General features: G+C 39.8%; 1 protein-coding gene across 1 annotated transcript; it reads left to right on the top strand.

The window, feature by feature from the left end:
- Positions 1 to 4,698: 4,698 nt before the first annotated feature.
- LOC147458816 (uncharacterized) lies at positions 4,699 to 5,977 on the top strand. The gene is made up of 4 exons (XM_086509699.1): positions 4,699 to 4,922; positions 5,001 to 5,080; positions 5,257 to 5,354; positions 5,444 to 5,977. The coding sequence occupies exons 1-4, from the start codon at positions 4,840 to 4,842 to the stop codon at positions 5,735 to 5,737; spliced, it is 555 nt and encodes a 184-aa protein (XP_086365825.1). The 5' UTR covers positions 4,699 to 4,839; the 3' UTR covers positions 5,738 to 5,977.
- Positions 5,978 to 11,883: the final 5,906 nt, after the last annotated feature.

Raw genomic sequence — 11,883 nt, 5'->3', positions numbered from 1 at the left:
CAGGACCGAAAATAGCTAGATAAAATCTGCCCTACAAATAATAAGTGCGATTTTGGCAAGTGGTCAAAAGAGGGGATTTGAGGCTATAGGCATGTTTCTTTAGTCATTGTATATCCATCCTATAAGTTTGATCATATTTGGTCTTTGTATGCTTGATGGATTGTCGAGGTTTGCTTGCAGCATCTCTCCCAAGTATTTGTTAAACATGACTTTTTGTTTTGCAGATAAAACTTTTAGATAAGGACAAATTTCTTGGGAGAGTTCAAGGGTCCAGAGAGAAAGCAATAGAGGCTACAAGCAGAAGGGATGGCTCCTAACTATGCATTACTGGCCTACATTGGACACGGTCATCTTTTATGCCTTCCACAGGTAGTATTTTGAAGATCTTCAGTTGCTAATCTTTTCCCTAAAGTTGTTTTCATGGTTCATGGGTTACACTCCCCTTCAAGTCAATGCTAACAATGTCCTGTTCCTTGAGAGAGATGTTGCACTTAGAATGTTTGGGGATGTTGCAGGCTTCAAATGCCTCTAGAGTGGGATACTTTCTTTGATACTCTAGCTATACAATTACATGTCAACAGACAAATGTCAACCTCCTTGGTGGCTATCAAAGCAGAAATTTTTTAAAATAAATGGGTCACGTGTCAATTGATGCTAAAAGAATCAAAAAATGATGTTAAACCGACAGTATTGTGCAAGGACATATTTTGTGAATTCCAATCTATTTAGAAAGAGGTACAAAGAGTTTGTGAAGTGAATCATAAGTTCCTATCTTGAGGTGTTTTATGGTTAAACAACATGGTTGTTGTTGGTTATTTGATCTCATCCTTTGTAATTGCCTACTGTATAACCAATTGAATAATTCTTCTAGTGCATTGCTTATTCTTTGCCCTCGTCCCTTTCTTCTACACTTGAAAAGTGAAGTCCTTGCTTGATAGTGGGAATTTTCCATTCCTTGTGTGTTCCATGTTAAAGGGGTCCTTGTTTTACAAAATATGGTCCATGCAAGTAGAGAATATGCTACAAACACAAATTTGTGTTAGTATAATTCATGAGATGCAATGTGCAACTTTGGAAACTTTTGGCCACTTTGAGATGTTTGAACACTCACCACGTAATAGTGATGTCTTTTTCTCCCCAAGCATCTGTGATAGATCTTGTTAAAAGCTTCATTTCTTTTCTAAATTCATGTGCATTAGTACTTGAGACAACTTGTTGTCTAAGGACCTTCAAGAAATTGTCGAGCTTCTTCCATACTTCTATTCGTTTGTTAACTACATATGGGCTATTCTTGACGTTTGTAGTTATGGCATAGAGATCCTTCCAGCAATTTCACATGGCATTGACTTGTTTACTATCATGTTTGCTCAAGAATCTTCTAGCTTTTGCCCCTCCCCTTGAAACATCTTGCAAAACATCACATGTCCCTATATAAAGTTAATGATCCTTCTTCAGATGCACTCGGCCACCATGGAAACCCATTTGAAAGAGTAAGGCTTTTGCATTTTTCTATGCACTCATCTGCGAGTTTGGCTTACTAGAGTATGCATAATCAAGATGCAACCGAAGCAATTTGTCCAAGATTCTAATCTTTGCATGCAATGTACATATATATACAATTTTTTCAGTCTTTTGATAAAATAGGATCCCAAATCATAATAGATGTTTAAAAGTCGACCACGTTCACATTATTCCTGATGATAGTTTCCCAACCTCTTGTTTTGATACTTGCTATGTAATACAAACATAGATATTTGGTATTGGCATCCCCACATACACCAAACATGCTCTTCAATGCTTTGAGATCTCCACTTAATGCCATTCTATTGTGAAATCACCCATGTCATCTACATGGAGTTGTTCACTTGCATTTTGGCTATGTATAATAGAGGACATGTTGGTCTATGAAAAGAGCCACTTTAATGTGTCATCACTCTATATTGGAACTTGAGCCAATCCAATCCACCATACTTCCTTTTATGATTGAGTTTCTTGATATGGAGAATCCATCTTACCATGGCTATATTACATGTTCTCTAGCAAAACTCAACCTTTTTTTCCTTTGTCCAGATCCCTCCGGCAAGTTTACCACATCTATCATTTGTTTGACTCATGCTCTTAATCCTATTGGGGTCTGTTTTAGGTATGCAACTCTGGATTCACTTGATTTAAAAAGGCTATTTGGTTCTTGGGTTTTATAATTCTTGCTACATTCAAAGAAAAGTTATTTTGAAGATAATGAGTGTATTGTGCATGGTTAATGTGTGACTGCGATAGCTTAGAACTATATCCTACTAGAACATCAACCCTATTATACTTTTGAAGTAGATATAAGGGGGTATTAAATACCTACCAAGGGTTGCCAAGTAGGAAGCCCTCGGCCTAATGTTAAACCTATTTGGAGGGCACTTATAGCTTTGAGCATATTTGGAGGTTTTTGTTTATAAAATAATACCCTTTGGGGTGGTAGTGCCATCCTTGCTCCTTTACAAATGAACACTACAATGCATGTGTCTGTATCTTTGTGAACATGTTTGCAAATTTCCCTATAAGAAAATCTGATCCTTTGGGGGTGGCAATATTGTCCATGATGCTGATTCACAACGAGAGACTACTATGCATGTATATTTTCATTTAGTACTTTGGTTTTTTCACTTCTCATAATGGTATCTTACTCAACTCCTGTGTGTGTGTGTGTGTGTGTGTGTGCGAGAGAGAGAGAGAGAGAGAGAGAGAGAGAGAGAGAGAGAGAGAGAGAGAGAGAGAGAGAGAGAGAGAGAGAGAGAGAGAGAGAGAATTGATGCCTAGTTCCTTGTTCTTTATCCACTTTTAGGTATGAATTGTATACTTTATTCGGTTGTCCTTGTGCATTGCCTTGTGAATGACTACAATAGTATGCATCAGGGAGTTAAATGTCATATTGGCTTGTGAATACTTTCTGCTTCCAGCGTTCATTTGTGTCGGGTTCAATTTATCATCCCTTTTGTCTTGTGAAGAAATTTTGGAGTTACAACAACGCTTTAAGGAAGATGAAAAGAAGATAATAGCTTTGCAGGAAGCTAGAAAATTTCGACCATACTAGGGACATCTAGTTCAGGCTTTGAGAGAATTGATTTTTTTGGCGGTTTCTAGGTGATAAACTTCAATAGCAAGAGAGCTTTTCTTTATATTAGAGCTTGGTTTTCCATATGAAGAGGTATCTATTATTAATTCCCTTGTCCCATAAACATGAATACTTAGGTCTTTGAAGCGTATATTAAATCACCTTTTTTTCTTTGTGGTTCTCATAATCGTGCACCACCTATCGATTGTGCAAATCTTAACAACAGAAAATATACGTAGCTGTTTAGTATTCTGAATAGGTGAATTTGGGTGAAAATTAACTAATGTTCAAGTAAACAAGAAAGTTGTGAGGAATTTCTCTACTGAACAATCGACATTATCTCTTCAATTCCTCATGCCACAGGTATAAAATCTTTGCAAAAACATTTTTTTTTTTTTGGACTACCTCAAGATAGCTCTCACATCCTTTGTTTCTCGCTTTAGCCTACTTTTCACAATTTATAAAAAATGGGAATAAAAGGATTTCCTAAAATAATACAAGCTCAAAATATCATGGCCCACAAAAGCTAAACTCTAGAAGGAAGCTTGTGGATAGTGTATTTCCACAACTTTTTGAATTTGGAGTCCAAATGTTTGAAATAATATAATATACCTAGATGAATTTAGGATAAGCCCAGATTCATCTTTAAAGTAAATTGCAAGGTAAAGACTCATGACCACCAGCTTCATTTTAGATATTAAAGACTAGCTTGTATTTAATTGATAAGATTAAATATATCTTCTTTAGCAAAATATATCTCGTGTGTGTCTCATATGCAACAAGAAGTAAACAAGTACTAGTTGGACAACTTATTAGCTATATTTGAAGCTAGTGTTAAGTTGAAGTTAATTTGGGTCCTTCGCAAGTTATAATGATAGTGTTTGTTAATGAGCTTGAATCTACAAGTATTCTTGGATGTAGATTTTTGTATTCTCTCTTTCTTTGTATGGTATGAATTTTTCTTTGTCATAGATGATTGGAACACCCCCCCCCCCCCCGCCCCCCCCAAACCAAACACACACACACACACACACAGAGTTAAAAAATAAAGCAAATAGAACTTCCAAAATTTCATTCTTTGCTCCAAGGATTGATCTTTACTAATCATTGGCACCACCATAAGTGTTTGGTCCTTGTCAATGAGTGGCTATTATGTGTCTCAACTTTGAGAAGGCAGATGATCACATCTACACTTACAGATTTTGAAAGGGTGTTATTTTTTACCCTGAAGCTAATGCTCTTGTCTCCCCGCTCTTATGTGCATTGCGGGTTCAAAGCTTCAAGGATAGATTGTTATGTGTCTTGAGGTCTTTTGTTGATTGGAGGCCCTACATAAAGGGCTATAGAAACATGCTATCAAAAGACCTAACAATTGCAGTTGGGTCACATAGTATTGACCAGATGAGTGTCTACATTTGAATCAAACATGAAGTATATATTATAGCGGAACATCCGCACATCACAAGGAGGTAGACTGAAGAGAGCTATTTTTAGGTTAGGTTTCTTGACCTGGGATTCTGTAACTATGTGACTTCCCCATTCTTTTAACTGATTCACCAACATTGCCAATTAGGTTTTCCTACATGTAGCAGGGTTCGATCATGAGACCTCCAACGATCATTTCACACTTTCACAACCCACGCACCTCTCCTCCCACTCTCCTCTCTCCTTTCTGACGCGCGCGCATACACCAGGAACGTGTCAGAGCAGCAAGAGATGAGCAAGAAAAGCAAGAGATGAGGTATACACCAGTGGAGACGAACCTCGAGTATCAGCTATTTCTCTGCGGAATTGAGCTCTTTTGCAGGTGTAAAGAAAAGTAAGCAAGAGATGAGGAAGAAAAGCAAGCAAGAACTGAAGAAGAAAAACAAGCGAGAGGTCAAAAGACCGGAGACAGTGAAGCTGCAGTGCTCGCAGAAGCAAAAGATGTGATAGAGATTGGAATAACTGAGAATGACCTTGTGATTGGAATGAGAAGTAAGGATTGCTTGTTATGTCTTTTTTTTAGCAAGAATATCAGAATCCTACTTTAGATTGTCCTGTTTAGTGAAAGTTCTTTGTACTGGCATGTGACGACATTCACCTAGAATGAGTCATTATATTGCAGCGCATGCTGATGATAATGTCGAATGTGCTCCCTTTTGTTGATGCAGAGTGGCTTTCTGATTATCACAATAAAAGACCAGGATTTCATGTGCTGCAGCAGCAGACCGACAATTTCATAGCAGATTTTGAGGCTCGTGAAGAAAAGGTTTTCTTCCCTGCAAGAAAAATGTTGCTCCATTGTTTTGTTCACCAAGGTCATTAAGTAAACATATTGTCCTTATTAAATTGGTGCAGGCAAGACAAGAAAGGGAGACTGCTGCAGCTGAGGAGGGATGGACTGTTGTTGCTCATCATAAGGGAAGTAAAAAGACAACTGACCCTGAAAGTGGAATTAGTGTTGGCAGTGTCGCAGCAGCGGTAGTTGAGAGATTGAGAAAAAAGCAGAATAATGGGTCGGACTTGAATTTTTATCGCTTTCAGAGGCGCAAAGCCCGCAGAAATGCTATGGTTCCTAAAACTCCATGCTCTAATTTACTGCCTAGACATACAGTGACAAAGACGGCTAGAGGAGATACAGTGAGTTTTTGAGGGAAATGTTTTTATTGTTTGCACAAAGGAAAGGAAGTTCAAGTGCTAGGATCTAGGAATGTCTAGTTGGAGGATAGTTGTTCATCATAAGGGAAGGAAAAAGACAATTGACCCTGAAAGTGGAATTAGTGTTGGCAGTGTAGCAGTGGTAGTTGAGAGAAAGAGGAAAAAGCAGAATAATGAGTCGGATTTGAATGTCTATTGCTTTCAGAAATGGTACGGTTTCTAAAGCTCCATACTTTAGTTTGCTGCCTAAACATACAGTGACAAAGACAGCTAGAGGAGATACATTGAGTTTTTGCGGGAAATGTTTTTATTGTTTGCACAAAGGAAAGGAAGTTCAAGTGCTAGGATCTAGGAATGTTTAAATGGAGGATTTCGCTGGAACAATATTGTCTCAAGATAGACTAAAATTTGCCTAGTGCCGGCCAGCTCAATATCTTTGCCCTTTGAGAACTGCCCATGAGTTTATCCTCGGTTTGCCTTTGAGAGATGAGGAGAACCAGCCGTTTCTGCCTACAAAGAATTATTGGTACCAAACCAAGATACACATGGTCTTCAGTCTACTATAGATATGGAGCCAAATATGAGAAAGAGATTGATCATTGCATGAGCCTTTAGAGTATGGTTGCAAAAGTAGTGCATGTGAAATTTGGGACACCCCCTATCCAGCCATCTATTCTCTCTCACCTTCCCGTGAAGGTTATTTGACCAACTTCCTTGGGCAGCCTTAACTCTTTGTGTCCTCTCGGCCAGTATCCATAAGTTGGTGAGGTTAGAGCTTTTAAACTCTAACCACTTGATGCTCTTGGCCATATCTTTTAAGTTGGGCATGACACATCATAAACTTGTGACATACCGTCCGCTAAAAAGAATTGTAATCGCCCTCGATTACACTTCAAAAAACAGTCAAATGACAAAACTAGCTCAGTAGACACTGACTGGATGTACCCATGCACTAGACTACACACATCTAGAACTTGCACAAAGTCGTAAGTAAGTGATCAATCACATTTCTGTTGAGGGTCCCAGATACAAATCATGATCTCTGTTGATCATGCTGACGTGAAAATTGTCTTGAATTTGATCCACTTTTTAGGTGCTTCTTTGTACAATTGCAGAGTACCTTGGAGGCTTCCGAGAAATGAGGCATACAACTTGTGTTGTTAGATATTTCTACTTACCAAGAGACAAGCATAGATGATCAGTTGTGCAATTTAGATTGTCAAGCACAAATATCCATGTGGTGAAGGAAAGTTGACAACTTTTCTCCAAAATAATGTTGCATGGGCTCCTTTACCACAGCATAGCTGTTGGAGTGCATCAAAACCTAAAATTTCATTATGAGATAGCTTTGTGGCAATAGAACAAGGTGCACCATCCGACACAAATTTTCGAGAGCTTGTAAGACTTATGGCTTTAATGACTCCATTGTGTAATAAGTAAAGGAATGAGAGAAGCTTATCATATGTTAAAAAGGTCTAAAACATGAAGTTATCCTTGAGCTCAAGAGGCACCTAGGTGGAAAGTTAGATTATATGTGGAAACCATCTTTTGTGTCCATACAACAAAGGGATGATTTACTATGTCTGCAGATGTGTTTGATCCATTTAGGAGAGGATTTTTGACAATAGAAACTTGCAATTTCACTATGAAGCACAAGCATGCACAAAAAGTGTATTGAAAATGTTAAATGATGAGGGTGATAAGTCCAAGCTATAGAAAACCAAATTTTAAAAGCTTTATAACATATGAGCTACACGTGAGTTGAGGATCTAGGAGTGTCTTAAGACTAGCCAAATGTGGGCATTCAATTTCAATACTGTTTTTAAGTTTCTATTTGCCATGGATATGAAAATAGAATGAATGTTTTGTGCCGTCTTGTTACTTTCTTTTGGGTAAACTTGACATGATTCAATTGCTTTTTGGGATCGCTCGGATACACTTACTCAGACTTTGAGTTCCCTCGAAAATAATTCTTAAACTAAATCCAATTAAAGAAGTGATAAAGATAGACATGTTGTAATCCATGCAACATAGATATTTTCATCTCATCTCATGTAAGTGCTCCAAACTCGAAAGCAACTAGTTAAGTCAATAAATTAATTAATTTTTTATAATCACCCAGATTCTATCTATAATGGACTCCTAACATTTTCAAAGTTTAAGAGACTAATCATCTATCACGTGCACATCTAACCCTATGTGTACGTGGACAAGCTACTTCATGACAAGGGTTAAGTCCAATTTAGTCAATCTAGCTTAGGAAGTGTTCTGGCACTTTTGTGAGTCTGTTTGTAGACCATGCATGTCCAAGCACTTAGAGTAGATGCATATCCTTTGGTTGCATACAACATGATCATCATATTACCATCAGAACCCATGAGGAGCATTTTTACAGTGCATATACCTATTCTCCCTATTTTACCCAATTTTCACTTATTATTTCTAAGCGACTTTTGTTGGGAACTAGGTAGGATAAACTTTGCAAGTGAGTATATAAGAAACCCTAGCGCTATCACTTTTGTGCAGAAGAGGCAACAGGAACCGCGTGTTCAACAGTGCACCTTCTCAGCAAGAACCCTCGATCAGCCGCGGCGACAACAGAACCACTAGAAGCCTAGCGTCTTTGCAACAGATTTCAATTCAGTTCTAGCGTTTTTGGAGCAGCACAACAGCCCAACGTTTTGCAGTTCCTTGGCGATAGAATCCAGATTAGCGTTAGCATTTTCAGTTTTCAACATCAAGACACCGCAGTAGAAGTCTCGAACCTCGCAGATCTCACCTTTTCGCATCAGATCCTCATCGCACGGTCAGATCAACAAGCGTTTACACATTCAGCCCGAAAAACGTAGATTTCAGCATCTGCGTTTTCAGCGCGTGGTTGTTGTATCGTCGTCATCGCCGTCGTCACCAACATAGAGTCAAAATTCAGCAAATAAAGATTTGCAGATTTCAGGCATTAGCGTTTTTAGATTTCAGTCCGTTTTGTCGTCGTCCTCATCGTTGTGGACATCGTCGGCAAGTCCATTGCATTGTAGAGATTTGTGCAATCAATAGTAGATCGCTCTCGCCATAGAGTGGGACGCTCGGAGAAGGGTTTGACATCATTTTGGTGTCGTATTCTTCTCTCTCTATCTCTCAGTCTCAGCACCTTCATTCACAGTGTTTATCCACTTTGTTTGTGATCATTTGCACTCTCTTACTAAAGGAACGAAAGGCTCTCCCTTTCGTAAGTAAAAGGAACCTTGATCATAGTTTGGAGCACTCATCTTGAGCAAAGTTCAACATTCACATCGGCTGCACCTTACATTGATATCAGAGCTTTGGTAGTGTTCTGTATCACTCAAGGATAGAACCACAAGATTTTTCTTTTGCTTGTTGCGGTTGCAGGTAACCCAAGTCCTCTTGGGCGTGTCGATTTCTAATCGTGTTTTTGAAGAGTGACAGGAAACCCAAGAAAGAAGGGCTTGTCCAACCTCCCCTTGTGCCTTTTTTCACTCATTGAGAGCGGACCGTGCATTTAGCGGCCGATCAATCGACATGAGGTGGGAAAAAGCAACCTTGATGTGAGCGCAAGGCCGCCAAGGGGTGCGCCCGCGGAAAAGAGTAGAGCTCGAGTAAGAGAAGATTCTTCTCTAACACAGATTGCAAGTGAAAGAAGCACCTCAAGAATCTCAAGAACCCACAAACCCAAGCCAAGTTCCTCGTGAACGTAAGAACCCAAGACTTCAGTGTATGGTCATTACCCGAAGCGGAATGGATACTTCGCATGGAGGTGATGAGCATGGCAGTGGCGAAGAAGAATTTTCCTCACTAGGAGGTTTTTTTGACCCTCCCCCTTCCCCATCTACGCCACAGACTGCACCAAATCCTATGGAGGCTTTGATCAAGTCGCGAATGATGGACATGATGGCCTAACAAGAAGCGAATCGCGTTGCCGTGGAGCGTGAACGCCAAGACAGACAGGAATCTTTGGATTGCGAAGCGTGCTTGGCGGCCGAGGAACGAAAAGAACGAAAAGCAGAAAGAAAGACAACTATTAAGCATGAGCAAAGCGCGCTTGGCGGCCGAAGACAGAAAGACAACTATTGAGCATGAGCGCTTGGCGGCCGAAGAAAGACGAGCGGCCTTGGAGACAGCGCGTGAGGTGTAGAGAGACCTATGAATACGAGAGTTGGTCCGAAAGGTTCTCACCTCAAAACCTGAGCCGACCAAAGATGTTGGTAGTTCATCAAGTGGCGCAAGCCGAGATTCGGACTCGAACAACCTTGTCACAGAGAAGATCACGTTCAGTAAGTATGATGGTAAGATGGATGCTACGATTATTCATTCCTGGTTGCATCAATTTAATGCTTATTTTGCGACAACTAAGAAGACAAGAAATAGCAAGGTTTTGATGGCAGCTATGTACCTTGCCGATGATGCCATTAATTGGTACCACGCATGGTAAGAGTCAGAGTTGACCGCGCACCTAGAGGAAGCTGAGGAAGGCACGCCTTTTTCTTTCAATTGGGCCGACTTCCAAGACAAGCTCAAGGCGCGGTTTATGCCACCACAATACCTAGCACGATTGAAAGACGATTGACGCAGTCTCAAGCAAAATGGTATGCCAGTTATGTTTTTCTCTATTTGTGTTTTGCAGCGTGGCACTCAATTACGCAAATCGGTTGCGGAGTGCAAAGAGGCATTCCTTTATGGATTGGACGAGTATATCAAGTTTGATGTCGAGGTGCTCGATCCAATCTACCTCAACAAGGCGGTAGCGATTGCTCTTGCACAGGAGATGAAGCACAATAAGGGAAAGCCCAAGGAAAACAAGACTTCTCCAAGTACCACTTAGACTTCTCAGAACGGTAAGAATGGTAAGAACGTTAACTCTTTCAACCAATCTTCCAATAGTCCTTCGGAAAAGAACTCACCGAATGAAGCTAAGGGTAAAGCTAATACAATTGCTAAACCTAAGCTTACTCCAAATGAAAAGGCAGAAAAAGAAATTTTAGGAGGATACATCACGTCGAAAGAACAAAACATTTATTCTAAGGAAGGTCATTGTTTTCATTGTCACATCAAGGGTCACATAAAAAGAACATGTCCTAAGCTTGAATCTAATAAATCTAAAGAACCCACAGAACCCACTTCCTCTGTCAATGCAATAAATGAGAACACGAGTGTGACCCAAGTCTCTCATGATCCTCCCATTAATGAGTCTCTCATTAAGTGTTATGGTCATGTGAAGGGTCAACGTTTTATCATATTGTTTGACCCAGGCAGTATGCATGATTTGATTATTGACTCTCTTGTCGAAAGAGCCCGCTTGGAGGTTAGCAAGACATCTCTTTTCGAGGTGTCAGGCTTCTCTCCCGGTATTGACTCTCTCACGCAAGAGTGTCTTGATGTTTTGTTCACTGTTCAACAAGCGTCCTTCCGTGGAAAGTTTGTAGTCTCTCCTCTTTCAGGATCTGATACGCTTTTGGGCATTCGATGGTTTCGTGAGTATTAACCCTCTCATTGATTGGGCGGGGAAAATACGTTCACTTTGAATGCCAAAAGCGACTCTCCCATTGTTATTCGTGGAGAGCAAGTTGTTCATTCTTCATCTCTCATGTACAAGCGAAGATTGAAAAGACTCAGGAGAAGGAGACTCTCTCAGTCTCTTCTTTTCCAAAGTACGACACATGATTTGCATGATAATGATAAGCGTGATGATTTGCATGATCAAGATGTGATTATTAACGAGGATGATGATTTGCATGATCAAGATGTGATTATCCACGAGCATGATGATTTGCAGGATAATGATGTGATTGTTCACAAGGATGATGATTTAGTTGATACTTTGTCTAGTGAAGCTAACCTCATTGCAGATTCGATCGATCACGAAGAACCGATCTTGGCTCTCGAGTAGAGGTCCAAAGACCCCCCACAGGAAGTATTGTGTATTCGAATGATTAGTCAGCACGCATTGTTATTTTAGTCACCGTCATTATGTGATCCCTTTTCATATGGATGCTATATTGTACGATGAACACGATTCACTCATAAATGAGCACGGATTTATGCGGATTAATCATGAAAAGGCACCCAAGAAATTCACATTCCATGTCTCTTCCTTGGCATGATATAGTATCAAATAGAGCACAAGA

This window comes from Adiantum capillus-veneris, chromosome 4 (genome assembly GCF_014529385.1).
Source record: "Adiantum capillus-veneris isolate H3 chromosome 4, ASM1452938v2, whole genome shotgun sequence".
NCBI lineage: Eukaryota > Viridiplantae > Streptophyta > Polypodiopsida > Polypodiales > Pteridaceae > Adiantum > Adiantum capillus-veneris.
The sequence above is the reverse complement of the archived record's forward strand: the minus strand, read 5'-3'. Positions and strand labels throughout refer to the sequence as shown.

Bases quoted from the DNA above. Each gene is read 5' to 3' on its own strand.
- LOC147458816 (XM_086509699.1), top strand. From the start codon at position 4,840: ATGAGGTATACACCAGTGGAGACGAACCTCGAGTATCAGCTATTTCTC. The intron at 4,923-5,000 runs GTAAGCAAGAGA...GACCGGAGACAG, and splicing joins TTTTGCAGGTGTAAAGAAAA to TGAAGCTGCAGTGCTCGCAG. The intron at 5,355-5,443 runs GTTTTCTTCCCT...AAATTGGTGCAG, and splicing joins TTGAGGCTCGTGAAGAAAAG to GCAAGACAAGAAAGGGAGAC.